Source organism: Saccostrea echinata, unplaced genomic scaffold, assembly GCF_033153115.1.
Source record: "Saccostrea echinata isolate AGI-Se365-2 ecotype Australia unplaced genomic scaffold, CSIRO_AGI_Sech_v1 ptg000025l, whole genome shotgun sequence".
Lineage (NCBI taxonomy): Eukaryota > Metazoa > Mollusca > Bivalvia > Ostreida > Ostreidae > Saccostrea > Saccostrea echinata.
Window position 1 is genome coordinate 28984578 of NW_026889774.1, and position 16862 is coordinate 29001439.

The following is a 16862-nucleotide window of genomic DNA, read 5'->3' on the forward strand; positions in this document are numbered from 1 at the left end:
TAGAAATGACCTGTCAATTAAATTTTCATTCAAATTAAAATTTATGCATACAGTAATGAGTGTACATTAAAAAAACATGCCGCTATGAAATATGCATTGTCAGTTTATGTACAGAATACGATTGTTCTGAATACGTCATAAATTTATCGTTTCGTTTCAATGTCAAATTCAATGAATGTAGTCTCGGCTCTTTTAAGCATTAAAAATCTGCACCAGATTTTAATTCATTGTACCCAGGAATGGTAATTGTGAATTAATAAAAATGCATGTTACTGACAGCCACAAAGTGTTTTAATAAATTAGCGGTGCGAAAAGGTATAAGACTTTTAAGTATTTCTTGAGTAAACTGTCATCATCTTAGCAGTTCTACGTGTGTATATTAGCTGCAACACTTTAAATCATCTGCTACCATGCAACTTGTTTACATCCTGTCTGTCATCTTTATCGGTGCAGGTTAAGTAGATTAGTTTCGTATTTCACTTCATGTTGTTCATGTTACATCGCAGGCATTACTTGCTATTAATTATGTTAATTATTACTGTGATTTCTAAAATTCATTTTTGTAATTATTATTCCCGATTACAGGTGTCTACAATTTGAACCATATTTTTATCCATCCGTGATATCGTCTGCATAATCACCAAATTTACTTCTGTGAAATTCACAAGTTTCAGACATAAATTGTTTACTTACTTACTATAGATACTTCTTGTGTAATCCATATTTATTGGTTATTTTGTCCTTTCACATTTCAATTATTGAGTTTGATTGTTATCCATATTGTACGACAACTTTGTTTGACAGTTCGACACGATTTTTATTTTGTACGATGTCAGACATTGTCGTGATTGAAAAAAACATTTTTATTGGTTGAAGCTTGTATTTTGAGAAAAAAAATTCTGATAAACAAACACGTAAACGATGGATACTTACTTTTAACATCGCAAAAGCTTTTCTGTTTATTGACCATTGGAGCTAATATACTGTATTTATATGTAAATACAAGTTAGCATTATAGATGAAAATAATGTTTTCGGGTTTAACAAGATGAAAAATAACATACTATTTGGCATTCTGTTTGCAGCTGAGAATATACTAGTAATCCTGGAAGATTTACAAACCTCCCCCTTGGATTGGTCTGTTCCCTTTCTCTGCTGAGCAAAACTTTGACAGATCTCAAAGTTCAAAAACAGATTGCTCTGCTTTCGAGAAGAAATTAGAAAAAGGAAAAAGGAAACTCTGCTTTTGTGAAGAAATTGGAAATAGATTCATTGTTTAGAATTTACCATAAATTTTTGCACCTTTTCTAAAAGGACTACTTACACAAATACATTTCTTTGCATCAAATATGCCTCTTTCTAGATCACTTGCATATATTTCCCCTTTTATAACATGTGGTTGAAAATTCTTCTCTAAATCATGTTTGAGTATGGATGAACACAACTGCAGGAGAAACAGAGTATTGTCTTTCTTACATATCTTCTATTAATCAATGAAAGTCTCCATTATGATTTTTTAATTCTGAACAGTTGTTCATGTATATGTTTTAAATACTTACACTTTACAGTAAAAAAAAACAATACAAGGAGGCACCTTGAAGGATTTAAAAAGTACACTAATATGACTTCTCACTATATATACATATTATATAAGAGATATTTATACACCGTCTAAGAAATAATGAAAGTTTAATCAAAAACTACATCAATCTGACATGTAAAATTTCTATCATATCTTTTATTCAAAAATGTAAACAAATACAACATTTTAAGCAAGCATCCAAACCTCCTTATCAAATCACGTACACCACGATTTGTATTACATAATTATGTTAATGATTTCTGATAGTAGCATATGCCTTCTCATATACTACATTGAATGGAAAATATAGATAATTCATATGATCTCAGGTAAATGTATATCGTACCATATCAGTAAAGTGAAATTCATTGAATCACTTATTTGTTTCTCGATTTTCCCTCAGGATGTATTGTATAATCAATATAGACAAAAGTAAAATAACCACATCTAGATGTGGACAAGAGAATCAAAAACATTATTTAATTTAACTTATACATGCATTATTTAAGGAAACCATCACAACCAGACACTAAAAGAGTATATACACTTATGTATTTTATAAAGCAAGCACAAAGTCTAATCAAAGAGTCAAGGAATTCAGACATCAAAAAGAAGGCCTCGCTGCTTTCTTTGACACGTTTTCCGACAGATGCATCTAGAAAATAGTGAATTCTGGGATCGTGAAGGCAGATGAACTTCCCAAGACGCACATCTCCCCAGGTAAAGTATGAATAAGGATTATCGTAATCAAGGTAAAATCCAACGTATATTTCAGCATCATTTCTTTCCTACAATATTGAAATACTTATTATTAACTTAGTTTATCATTAATTTTTTTTCCATTGTGAATATTTTTAAATTATAATGATTATTTTTTTTCTTCACTTTTCTTCTACATACATTTTTACAGAGTAATCGTACCTACTTGTTTATATATACAGTGGTGCCCTCTATAATGGTGATACCTAGAAATAAATCCCACGAAGGACATTCTTTCATTAACAAAACTCAAAGGAAACTCATGGGGAATTTCTTCAATGTTCTCGATGATGTACTGCATGGGGAACTTACGCTCCACGTACATTGTTGACGGTCCAAGCATCATGCGGTGTCCATTATCAAAAGCTGTAAAACTATTGCGGCCTTGGGTTACTTGAAAAAGGATTCTGTCTGATTTTGAATGCCGGTAGACCATGATTTTTGATAAAGTCTTCAAAAAAGATTATTAGAACATATTTCTCACCTTCGCATGCTCCAATTGAATGTTGTTTACAAGTTTATGCTAAAAATAAAAGTGGCGTGTGCCCTTGACAAGGACGATATCAACTTATATTGTGCAGTCTCTTCCTGCTTTGTAGTGCAGTTTAGTTGTCATGTCTTCGCTATACTCAATATTTTCATAAATCTTTGGCTTTATGATACAGATATCTTAAAAGTAACACACATGATTTTGACTCATTCTGTAACTTTAAATATCAAATAGTCTATCCATAAATTATTTCAATTTTCCCTGGGAAAAGATTTAAGTGACAATGTGCCCAGGTTACAAAAGCACACGAGATGCATTGTAACGAAAGCTTTCTAGCATATCAAATTCACATGCAAAAATATTCTGTAACTTTTAAAAGCAAATCATAAAATAACACGTATATGTATGTTAAAATCAAAGCCTCGGCTGAAGAACAATATTTTTATCTAAAATTTCCCAGTTACTAGATGCTGTTGTAAGACAGTACTATCTGCATATGTGTTTGTTTCTAAATGTACTCTCCTTCGTATATCTTGGTAACTAGCGAAGAAGAAACAAAAGTTATTAAAAAATTGCATACATATAAAAGTATCAAATTAAGCATAAAATGTTAGGGTGCTCACGTGGCACTTTTGGACGCAAAATTGCTCCCCTGGATGAAAATGAACATTCTTAAACCTTATTGCACCAAGCAGAATACCATCAGTCATATTCCAAAAGATGATTTGCTTACTGCTTCCGCAACGTACCTTGATAAGTACCTTACCGAGGCAATTGAAAATTTCAAGATATTCTTAATCTAAAATGTAATGCTCTAGACTAAAATCATAGCACCATCAAATGATCTAGACAAAAAATAGTTAATAAATAATGGAAATCATTTTTTTATTTAAAGAAAAATGTACAAAAGCTACCAAACATATATATTTTTATTCTTAAATTGTTTTAGAAGAGGCATAAACATAAATAAGAAAATCACTCTTGTACAAAATCGTTGTTTTTTGGCCGCAATTTAATTGGCTCTCTGATGAAAATGAAAATTCCAAACCTTTTTGTTCATGTACAGGATATCACCAATCATATTCCAAAAGATGAATCATGCGTATCGAACGTTGTATGTTGTTCATGTCTAAAAGAAACTCTTTGATGCCTTCAACTCGACATTTAGATATATCGACGACGTATTGTCAATTAACAATGGTTATTTCCATTCTTATGTCGATGCGATATATCCCGGTGAGCTTGAGATGAAAGATACCACAGATTCTGACACATCTGTTTCATATTTGGATATTTTACTTGAAAAAGACGTTAATGGTAATCTAAAAACCAAGCTTTATGATAAACGTAATGACTTTAACTTTTTAATCGTCAGCTTCCCTTACTTATGCAGCAATATACCTTCATCACTTGCATACGGGGTTTATATCTCTCAGTTGATTCGATACGCAAGAGCATGCTCTACGTATGTACAATTTCTAAAACGAAGTAAATTATTAACAAACAAGTTGACGAAACAAGGATATCAACAGTCTAGTTTAAAGTCATCATTTCGTAAGTTCTATGGTCGATACAATGACCTTGTCAGCAAATACAATTTATCATTGAGTCAAATGCTGACTGACGTTTTGCATACTATTTGTTGGGCCATTATTTACACACTGAATTGTCGACGGATTTTTGCGTTTTTCCCGATCATGACAAGGAGCACACGGCGGGTGTGACCGGTCGGCAAAGGATGCTCACTCCTCCATGGCACCTGATCCCACCTCTGATGTTTTGGAGGTCTGTGTTTGCTCTGCACCTATTTTGTAATGTTTAATGGACTTTTGAGCTTGAATACTGTTCGTTATCTCCATATATTTCAGCCAATTGGCTTGCCGTAAATTTCATTACCTAACAAAAGAACCGCATAAAGACATAGTTCTCATAGTCATAATCTTAATAGATAGCGCGCAGACAAACGAGAAGTTTTGTAAACTTTGGGAATTTTCGAGATATTAGTTTTTAACATGTTTGAACGTTACCTGACATTGATTTTATCTTTTATATTTTTATTTAACTTCAGTGTCTTATAAGCAGTAATATGTGATTTTGATGGAACGCGTTTAGTAAACAACTTTAATATAACAGGAGTAAGTATGTTGCTTGCTTGTTCAGTTTTTTATATATAAATTAGGGTTGTCAATTATGTCAATAATTCATATTCGAATATTCAATGAAAGTATTCGAATTTATTTGAATATTCGATTAAATTAATAAAATCTGTTTTAGTTTAAATTGCATCATCCTACTCTCATGAAAGGTTTTGCGTAGGTATACTTATGTTGGTAGTAAAATTGTATGAAGACTTTTGTAAGCGTATAATAAGAAATTCCATTTGATATTTGTCAATGTTTGAAATAAATAATTGATTTAAATGTAGAATGGTATAATTTTTGTATATATAGTAGTTCCAACTAAGGAACTAGACGTCTTACCAAAGGCAAGATAGTCGTAACGATATACTGTTCAGATTTCAATATGTGTAATGAATTACAATTATCTGCCTAATAAGAGATTATTATCGTTGACACAATGTTTTTAAAATATAAACAATTATTTCCATAGACAATTTTCTTAGTTAATTAACTAATTTCCCGATGACTATAAAATTCAGGATTATGTACAACGGGAGATAATCAAGTAATTTATACATTTATTCTGAAATTAAGCCCTTTACAATATTAATCATTGAATTCACCAAAATCACAAAATTCCCCATGCGAAACAGCTTTAAATGCAATTTGGTTATCACTTAGTAAGTACCGATTCCAAGAGATAACTGAAAAACAGATATTTATTTGTTTAAAAAACATTTATTACATTGATCATAAGTGGTGGATGTTGGCCGCATGCACATTTTTGTGGGTAAACTGGGGAGCCGACCAGTGCGACAAACGTTAATTAGACTGATTCTATCGGACATTCATTCAATGATCAAATAAATTTATTTTGATAAGTATACTCACGCCTATTAGACAATCTAAGATTTCATTTTGTTGTCCTCGATTCTAGATCCGATCGTATCTAACTAATAATAACTATGAAAGTATATTTTGTATTATACATAAAGCATTATTGTACAATTCTTTAACACCTTACTCAAAACAAAATACACGAATTTAGTAGATCTATAAGAAAGTAGTGAAAGAAATCAGGTGATCGAAATTGATCGCTATATTAAACAGGGATAATTCCGGCACTGTTCTAATCAAAATTTATTAATCACAGTACTTCTTTTTACTAAATCTGAAAAACACCGAATATTCGAATCTTAAATTCATATTCGAATATCAACTCATGGAATGAATATTCGAATGTTCGATATTCGTTGCCATCCCTAATATAAATCTATTTCTTTTGTTAATTCTTGCTCTTTTATAACCACGATTGAACCCATTTTTTATTTTTTTTTTTTCGGCTTTGCAGTTAATTCAAAACATATATATAATGATATTATGAGTTCTAACTTAGAAATTAATGCAATTTTATTCATAGGTGTAAATCGTTGATGTACTATTATTCTAAAAATTTAATTTTTATTTTATTTTATCCAGTTTCTTGGTACATGGTATGAATTAGAAAGGACAACATTTCAATGGGGAGACAACACCTGGCATTCCCAAATATGGGCCTTTAAGCGAGGAAATGATGGTCAGCTATATATGGCCTACACAGGGTTTTCGTGAGTACGACTGGTTTAGTTACTATGTTCAATTTTCACTACAGATTATACTCATGTTTGTGCCTTCAAAATATGGCTGATATTATGGTTCAAAAGTAGAATATTCAAAGCATGTGAATACGACATGTAGAACGCAATATTCAAAAACTCTTTACAATATCATTTTTCTCAAAACGAGAAGAGAGAAAAAAGTTTAAGAAAATTGTATTAGAAATGAAATAAATTAAAATTTTTGAGACCTTTCTTTAAAGATTCTATAACATTTGACTAAAGGACATTTTTTTGTTTTATATTTTGATATCTTAATATCTTACAATACATGTATTTATATTTGCTTATTTTTTACTAAATCTACTATGAAAATGATTTGAATGCTAAAAGAATCCTCAATTATTTTAATTTATTTTATTCCATAAGTCTAAAACAATTGATTTGATCCTATAAGTCAATCAGATGAAATATTTTTATCTGCAGTCTTCAAGAATATTCTTTATTCCTGTACATCATACAGGCAATATGTTTGCAAGATTCTAACAGACAATGAATTGTGAAAATCATGTTTCCGGATCCATGATTCAAGCCACGGGTTGCTGCAAAATAAAAGCATTAAAAGAAAAAGCTCTATCATAAAGAGCACGCTACACATTCCTCAAGTCGATTAGATGATTATTAGTATGCCTAATCTATGCATATTTCATATTGATGTATCTTCAAAAATCAAAAAAAATGTACTCTCAAGCATGTAGCAGACATACATTATGTGTTTTAATAATAATGATAAAAAGTTCAGTATCAAAAGAAAAATACAATGAATTTCACTAGAATCCAGAATTGCTGTTCCAGATTGGAAGAAATTTACCAAATGTTAATAGCCTCGATCATGATAAAAAATTCACAGTCAAGGCCTATGGGTCCCTGAGGTGATATGCAAATTACAGTTTACACCTTTTCATTTCGTTCTCATTCTTAACAATCCATGCAACTGGGGACCATATGTTATCAATTTTGAATGCTAGCCGTGACATTCTAAATTATGCACGACATTGAAAGACGGGCATCATATTCTAAAGAATTCTTTTCGAATACTCTATTTGCAGTCATTCACGGGGATTTCTTCTAAAGTTTTTCTGTATTAATATTACACATTCATATATACGTTTGCAAATGTTTCCCTAAATATATATTAAACTTTTTGAGCAATACTCTTTGAGTCCTGTTCAAATACATGCAGGTTCATCCCATGACTACAAATTCGACGTTTTTTCCACATTGATCGATGTGTTCAATACATTCAATTTATACCGTTGAGGTTTGAAAAAAATATTCATTCCATGGCTTTAAACCTAAATTGTAATGAATCAGTCACAACTTGCAAATATAAGTAATAAGGTATCATTTTGAAATACTAATTGTGATATACATGTAAATACGGGTTGGTTTGTTATCAAATCTACAGGCTTCAAGGGATTTGATTACGTGCCCAATCCGTATTTATTTCTCGATTAATGTTTGAAATGATATCTTATTTCTAAAATGTATCTGTTTACATGTCCAATGAGTATCTAAATGTGTAGACAGAAAAAAAATTAATCTAGGAACATACTTCTTAATTGCAAAAGAGAATGAAGAAATATACAATACATACAATAGTTTAACAATTTTTTTCAAGTCCTCGCACACAGTCTTGCACTTCTCCTAATACCGGACTCTTGAGCGGAAATGAAGGAACATACATATTAACATCAAAGGAGGGAAAGTATGAAGGTAAGTAATGATGTATCATAGTTACCTCTTGACGTCAGAGGGGATGTATGAAGGTACATGTAAGTCATGAGGTATTAATGTTACGGATATCATGCTTAACCTAAAAATCAGATTAAAAAAGAAAAATATATATTTATACAAAGTACTTAATTTTATATAAATTGACGAATCGAAAGGAATGCATGCAACATGCACGATTTATTGAAAAAAGATAAAATTATATTTTGTCTCTTTGATCATCACTATCATTTTTTTTTCGCTTGTCTCGTCATTTGTTCCTTTTTTTGTTGTTTTTTTTTTGTTTGTTTCTTTTGCTACAGTCATTATTTTATGAATATATCTAGGTGCATTACGAGTTGCTTACACAGACTATGAAAACGTTGCCCTGGTGTACATGTGTTTTGCTCCTGTAATACAGGGAACTTGTGACAGGACAACTGTTACTGTATCCCTGCTCTCCCGGACATCTGCTCTGTCCGCTCCACAGAGGTCTGTGTTGATGGCTCACATGGATTTAAAATGCCTCGAAGATCATCACCTTAATCAAGCTACAACAGGTTTGAATTCATTATTATACATTATCAATTTAAAAATTGTTGATTTTTTGTAGTAAGGACATTTAAAAAAAAAAAAAGTCTACAGGTAAAGTAGTATATTTATTCATTTTTTCTGATTTTGTTACACATAAGAACGATTTTATCGACTAAAAAGCAAATTGATGGATCATATCATACAATATGAGAAGATATCATATTAATCAGGCAAATTAAATTGCTTTTAAGGTCTTTGTCGGGTACCTGTACCTACTAGTAAGTAGACTTTAATCACAGATAAACATAATTTTTCGATTTTTACACTTTTATTCATGAACATCCATATGTCCACAGAATTAAGTGCTTTAAATGTCAGCGTTTCAATTTTTTCAGTTCCAGTTGGAAGATAAGCAGCTTTGGAACAAAGGGATATCAGTGAAATCCAATCGAATGTACGACAATGAACTGAGAAGTAAATTTGTAAATAAAATCTGTATTTATGTCTCCCTTTTTCCAAGGTGAATATCAATTCTTATGTCGTACATATCAAACTCTATTTTAATACAGTGGCTCAAACAGCGTTTTAAGGATAGATGATACAAAAAAATAGGGATGGCAATTTGTAATCGGTTAACCGGTTACTCGGTCGGAACGATGGTAATCGGTTAGACAATCTGTAATCGGGTGATCGGAAGAAATAATAAATGTGTAAATTTGAACACAATTTTCTGAAAATTCAAATAAAAAATACAAATAAAAAAATATATATTTTTACCTATTTCAGCTGATTCAGAGAATAAATAAGGCTGTCCTGTGTTTCTTTAATGATTTTAACTATATAAATGATTGTTGAGAACTGTGAACTGTTTATAATGTATTCCTCACCTTTTCTATCTTTTGCAATTACCTATCCAATTACATTATTAAACAATCACTGTAATTAAGCGATAGTTCAGACTATGTTTTAATTATGGTGACAATACAGAATGAACTTGCATGACACCTCTTTAAAATTTGTTTAATATATTTGATACTTTAGGCAATTTTTCATGGGTTTCTTAATTTTGTTTCCTTTTGAAATTGAAATAAATTATATATAGTGTTCTGATCAAAAATAAACATTATGTTACTACAGTAACATTTTTATAGTTTTTTACTATTACTTGAGTAGAGCTTTCAATAATGAAATATGTCAAGAATTTTTTGAAACGATTAACTGATTAATCGGTCGGAACGTCTTGCGGTTAACCGATTGGCAATTCTGAATTAGAATGTCACCCCTTAAAAAATGGTTTCCTGAATTGGTATATATTTTTTGGACCTATTTTGGTTGTAAATGAAGCAAATATAAATTTTCTCATATTTTAAGACTTTGTAAACTTATATGATTTTCAAAATTTTACCTTTTTGAAATCACCCTTATAAAACTATGCAACTTTTTTAAAAATCATTTTTAGGAAATTATTGGGAAATTTTGAAAAATCTAAATTTATTCGATTAAGCTTATTCATATTTCACTTATTTAAACATAACTTCACTTATTATTTTCATGACTTATGAAAACAAAAATTATATAATCTGTTCTTGCGTAATTGACCTTGCTGTATGTATGGTGGTTCGATAGAGTCATTTACAAAAGTCTACAGCAGGGCGTTAGCTACAAAGCGACGCGTGTTGTCACAACACACCGTCATGCTAATGCAACACGCCGTCGCAATTACACAACACGCTAAAAGATACTACAGGAAACTGTATTTTCGATAAGCTAAATCATTTGGAAATCTTTTTGTGGGTTTAAAGAAAATCTTCAATTAAACAAATGTTTTTTCATATATGTACAAAATATTGGTGAGCTGAATAAGTATGCATGTCGACGTTTTCATGGCTCAAATTCCTGTTTAAAGATTTTCCCTCCCTTCAAACAAATTTTGGAAGGGGTATGTACAACGTCAGGGGTCCCGTGTCAACTCAGTGCCGTGGGTCCTCTGGCATATTTCATTCTTTTTTTCGGGCTTGCTTCTCTCATTGAGAAGCACCAATCAAATTGAAGTACACAGATAATGTTGATATATAGGAATCAGTTGGCACCTAAAATACACGTGTTATGCATTATTTATCACGAAAGGCTTAATGTAATTTATCAACCGCGTGGTGCAGTGGTTTTAGCGTTTGCTCTAGTGTTGCGGTGTAAGGAGTTGATCCTTAGGTCGTGGGTTCGAATCCCACTGCGGGACGTGGAGACCGGCCCTTCGGATGAGACCGAGGTCCCGTGTCGCACTAGTTGTTGGCACGAAAAAGCCCCCTTACTGCTCAATGGCCCTGAGGACAGAGTATAGGTATAGGTCTAAATTTGCAGTCCTCCATCGGCAGGTGGTGGCTTCTCCATATGAGTGAAAAATTCTCGAGAGGGATGTACAATCTTTATGTGATTGGTTGAGAGATAAGAAAAACAATCGAGATTTATAATTTTCCCGAAAGGCGTTGCTGCAGTCAACGCGTAAGATATCGAATGAAATTTGTCAGGGGTCTCACAACAAAGATTAACATAGGACCCATGACTTTGTGAATATGGGGTATATACGACTCACAATGCCTATCAGTAATTCTATCGGACTATAATTTTTCATAATGAACATGAGAGACATACATTGTACGTCGTAAGAAGGTTGTTCACAACCCGAAAGTGTGCCCTGGTTTTGACCATATGCATAATGGCAAAATCACATAAAGGTAAGTTTAACATGATTTCATATGATGTAACTTTAATACAAAGAATGTATACGCTCAAAGTTACAGGACAAAAGATTTTTCTTTCAATATAATAAGTGCTATAATTTTATTCCAGAAGAATGCACAAATCTGAAATGTGCCCTGACCCTGAGTCATTGTCTTCTCAACAATGTCAAAGGATAAGAAATGTAGAGTCTTACTTTGGGCAACAATTGTTCAATTCCCCCATTGGAGATAATTGACTTATTAAACCAAACTTTATTAAAGAATAATTTAACAAAATTAATAAAATAAAATGAATATCTTACTTCTCTCTTACTATCATGAAAATGTTTCATGTCACATTTTTTAAAGTCAGTATATGTTACATTCAGTAAAACAGATAATATTCTTTTAATTCTCAGACTGCATATAAATTATAACATAAGAGTAGTATTTAACATTAAACACACACGAACAATGACACAAGGGACCACATGTAATTCAGCGAAAAGAAAAGTTAAAAGAGAAAAAAAATCCTACTAGAGAAATAAATCTCGAAAACTATTGAGTATCACTTATGTAAGCTAGATATATTTATTACCAGTTACACAACTGCATCATATAATTATGATTAAGGCGGAATAAATTCGAACTATACCAGCCTTGCTGTGGGAAAGTAAATGTATGGCCTTCGATTTAGATTTTTACTTCCACCCTTCAATTATATAATATGTTACCTCTTTACGTTAAGTACATTTGAATGAATTTATCAGAATATTTCGAAATGCTCTATCAAAAAGACAATTAATATAAGGATTCGCAGCGTGACTTAAGAGATATGATGTCCTGAGAATAAAGTACAAATCAATTTTGAATGCACTCTGTTCCGTCAACCATTGAAAATTTTGAGGACTGTTATACAATATAAGCACAATCGTGAGAGGCGGTAGATACGATACAAGCAAAATTACAAACATTGTTAAAAACATCACATGAGTAGAAAATCGAGATTTTCTGAGTGTTGTTCTAATCAAAATGGGCGTTAAGAGACTTTCATTTCCCGTTCGAGATTTTGATGAATCTGGGAGTTCCTTGCTTGTAATATTAATGGAATGAAATTCAGACATTTTCTTTTAGTCACTTTTTTCTCGCATTGCATTGTCATTTTCAATACTTCTATCTAGAGTTTTAGAAGTCTTGTTCAAAGAACCAAATTGGTTATTCAGTTGTGAAGCGTGCATATCATTAAGTTTTTCTTTCCTTGTGAGAGGTTTTACTTTATAATCTTCCTTTGTAGTCAAGTTCTCCAATAAGTCTTCAGGTTTCTGTTTATTGTTTTCTAAGAAAGGAGCCGTAACTTTTCGGAGTCTAGTACGGATGACATATGCAATCTTTATGTTCAAGACCATAGCGCACGTAAAAGCTCCTAGGATAGCCAATCCTACGACAATGGAATAAACGTGTTCAATATTTGGATACCTTTTAGTTGCAATGGCACAGAAAGCTCCTTGAAGTGTTTCGTTATCAATGGTCATTGGCACTGTTTGACTTCCACAGGTTGCAAACGTCGGCAAATTCAATGTGGCGGACGATATTACGATCAAAATTATGAGTTTCCTCTTCTGTCTGTCTGTCAACTGTTTCTTTCTTATCTGACACGTTTTACGATGTCTGTCAAATGAAATCGCCAGAACCAAAAAAATAGAAGTATTTAGAATCCAAAAAATGCTAAAATATAAAAACTTGCACAACAAATCAGAGTAGAAAAGTACTAGAAAATAAAAGTTCAATACAACACAAAGTGAACATAAGGTACTAGCCAATAAATCTACGGAGGCTAGAACTGGGATAAAATAGCGGCCTCTCCCAGATATTTTCTTCTTTATGTAGACCATTAGAAGGACTGCATTTCCCATGAAACCGAAACAAAAGTATAACAAAACGACTGCGATTGTCGGCACGGTGGCATGAATGAGAGACCAGTTCCATTTAATCAAATTATCGTTAATCATTGCGGCAAACCTAATACATTGCTCTGACTCCAGGTTCCAATATATATAAATCACCAGGTTTCTTCCATTTAGATGTAGTAAAGTCCAAGCTTGTTAAAGTCAAGTCGATTTGAAAACATCACAGGGAAGGTGAAATCATAAATTAAATTGTTATACAGCAATTCTCTGTTACCACTTTAACTTTTTGGCAGACATGGACACCGATTTTGATGAAACTTTGCTCATTGCCATAGTTAGACACCATAAGCATACCAAGCAAAATTGGGTTGATATATGTCTTGGTTGCTATGGAAAATTTGAGATTTTCAGATACTTTTAATTTAATAAAGACTAAGAAAACCAAAATATTAACCACTGTCATAATATCAGTCCATCTTGTTGCCACTTATGCCATAAGGAAATTAATTAGAATATATATCTAAGTGAGTGGTAACCATGGATACATTTGGCATACAGTTGAATGCTCAAATACGACAATTATTTTCTAATTATAGTTGTTAAATGATCAGTCTCAATAACCAACACAAGGAAAACAATAAAACTATTTGACTCTCTGTAAAAAGAATACAGAAAAAATATTCTAAAAATAAACGTTCATGGTTGCCATGTAAACACAGTGTAATCATACAAAATTAGCTGCTAAGATTTGATTAAAACTACTATCTTAAAGAAAGATAGGGAAAATCAAGACTGCCAATTCTTTAGGACATGTTACGTAGATAGCATGAAACGTAGGGATTTGTTGCCACATTGCAGTGCAACTATGGAAACAACATACCAGTGGCTTTAGGAAATTTCTTGCTGCTTTGGGAATTTAGTTACAGTTAATCAGTTTAGTTACACATTATCTAACTCACCTTAAATTGTTTTAATCTATGAATTCAAAAAGTCAAAAACTTTTGGAAACAATTATTGTCACTTTTCTGCATTAATGCAAAATTTAATAAAAGGACCCTAGCATGTTCAAAAATGCGACTTTTTAGTTTTAGGATATGTTACCATGGTAACTATGACACATAGCTATAAAGCTTTGCCTGAGAAAAGGTTTATGGTATTAAAGACTTTTATCATCATAGAGAGTTTGGAGATATTCTTGGACTATACAGATGTACGTACCATGACTCCTATATATAAGGTTGAAGTCATTTCAGGGAAATACCTCCTCATAACTTTAAAGACCGTCGCGTGCAGCACTGTCAAGGCTATATAAAGGAGGCATGGCCTAATTTATACGGGAAATGCTTACTGTGACATCATGCAAAAATATCAGATCTTTCTAATATCATAAAATGAAATAATTTGCAAACTGAAGTGTATAATAGTATTAAACTACATCAGAACTTACCACTGCATGTATTTTTGCCGCTAGTTTAATATCACACAGAAGATATAATCATGTCACTAATTGCAATGCACTTGTCGACATGACGTCATCACGGAAAATTTGACGCATTTTATGTGCAGTGAGTGGCGGATCTAAGGGTTTTTTAAATGTAAGAAATGCTTTTATTATAAAACAGAATATTATTTACAAACGTTTAATAGTCCATTGGTTTTTATGTGTAACATAAATTAAATGCAATTATAATATTTTATCGCTAAAGTGTAGTGAATTTATCATCCGATGTTTTCTGTTGAGGAATGGCACGTTTAACATTGAGTTGCCTCGATGAATCGCCCTAGCGCCAGGGCATGCACTTAATAGAACTTGATTATTTTTTAAATATAGATAAAAGAAATGTTCCTTAACTTGAAAAGTGCTACTGCTCGTGAAATCGAGAACTTTGCTTATTAAACACATAAAATACTTGGTAAAGATAACACATTTTTCGGGTTGAGTCCCATTTCTTGAAATTTAAACTAACAAGCATTCTGAGAATATTGCATTAGCAATACTAGTCACCTTCCGGCAAGTGTAATCTGGTTCCCGTTAAAAATTGAAAATGCCATAATTCCGTAAAAAATCAATAAAACGTAACGAAATGCAAACTTGATCTGTAACTCATCAAGATACACTCACATACCAAAAATCAGTTCAATATTTTCAAGCGTTAAGGAAAAAACCAAGTGGGACAGACTGACAGAAAGATAGAGGGACAGGCAGAGGGACGGACAGACGCAGAGGAAACCTATGGTCTCCTCCGGTTTCACCGGTAGGGGACTAATAAAATGCGAATTCTATTAAAGCAGCAGCACCTTACAGAAAGCACAAGATGTATAGAAACAATTTATGAATTAAAATTTTACTTTGAATGAGTGTATGCCCTAACGATATTGAAATTTGTTTATGACCTCCATGGAGTACACTTTATATGTATTTATTACTTGACTTTCATATAAAGTGACCAAGCAAAATTCACTATATAGTGGGATTTTACTATATTAATTCAATTAATATTAAATTTATGTGATAAAATATAAGCTTTACAAAAGCAATTTCAGTTTAAAAAGGTATCTATTTGTGCAGTTCTATATTCCGTTGATTTCCTCATAGTATGCCTTTACAGTGCTGCGTGGTAGCTCAGTCGGTAGAGAGCTCGCTCCGTGATCGGGAAGGTCGTAGGTTCAAACCCCAACTGTAACTGACTTAAATCGATAAAAAAGGTAGCAGCTGTTCCTTCGCCAAGTGCTTCTCACTTTGAAGGGAAAGTTGCGGGTCTTTCGGACGAGACCTTAAAAACCATGCCCCTTGTCACGGCAGGCGTTGGTACGTTAAAGATTCCTCACTGCTCAATGGCCCTGCATGCCGAGTTAAGATCTAAATTTGAAGCCATCCTCCGACTTATAGTGACGTCTCTATTTGAGTGAAAAATTCTCGAATGGGACGTTAAACAATACACAATCAATCAATAATAGCTTTAAACAAATATCAATATTAAATTTAACAATGAAGTGTTACTGCAATGTTTTATCAAAATATTTGTTTTTCACTGCAGTATGAATGTTTCTAAATGTTAAATCAAATTGTTAGAATTGAAAACCATATTAAAAGTACTGTTATTTCTTTTCGTCCGTCGTGTGCGTGTCATGCGACTTTTTTCGTCAGTAAAGTATTGAACATTTCAAGCTTTTTTTTCAGAAATGCCTGAATCAATTTCGACCATTTTTTTTAATATAGTACCTTTACCTGTCAGGTGTTGTGAATTTCATGGTTTCCTCCTCCGTGGTTGGGGGCCTGAGGGCTGGCACAAAAACTATCAAAACTAATACAATATTCAAAAATTTTCTTCTTTGCTTCTAGACATCTACAAGGCAAACTATTAGTATGATTTTATAACAATGAG

At 32.2% G+C, this 16862-nt stretch overlaps 1 protein-coding gene and 1 pseudogene across 1 annotated transcript; one reads left to right on the forward strand and one right to left on the reverse strand.

The window, feature by feature from the left end:
- Window positions 1–2081: 2081 nt before the first annotated feature.
- Window positions 2082–2817, reverse strand: LOC133192814 (uncharacterized). Its single transcript, XM_061328821.1, has 2 exons — window positions 2507–2817; window positions 2082–2369 (listed from the first exon to the last, which is right to left on the reverse strand). Exons 1-2 carry the CDS (start codon window positions 2774–2776, stop codon window positions 2082–2084), a joined length of 558 nt encoding a protein of 185 aa, XP_061184805.1. The 5' UTR covers window positions 2777–2817.
- A 2025-nt stretch (window positions 2818–4842) lies between these two features.
- On the forward strand, window positions 4843–9078 carry LOC133193045 (uncharacterized; annotated as a pseudogene).
- Window positions 9079–16862: the final 7784 nt, after the last annotated feature.

Bases quoted from the DNA above. Each gene is read 5' to 3' on its own strand.
- LOC133192814 (XM_061328821.1), bottom strand. From the start codon at position 2,776: ATGGTCTACCGGCATTCAAAATCAGACAGAATCCTTTTTCAAGTAACC. The intron at 2,370-2,506 runs GTAGGTACGATT...TCAATATTGTAG, and splicing joins ACCACTGTATATATAAACAA to GAAAGAAATGATGCTGAAAT.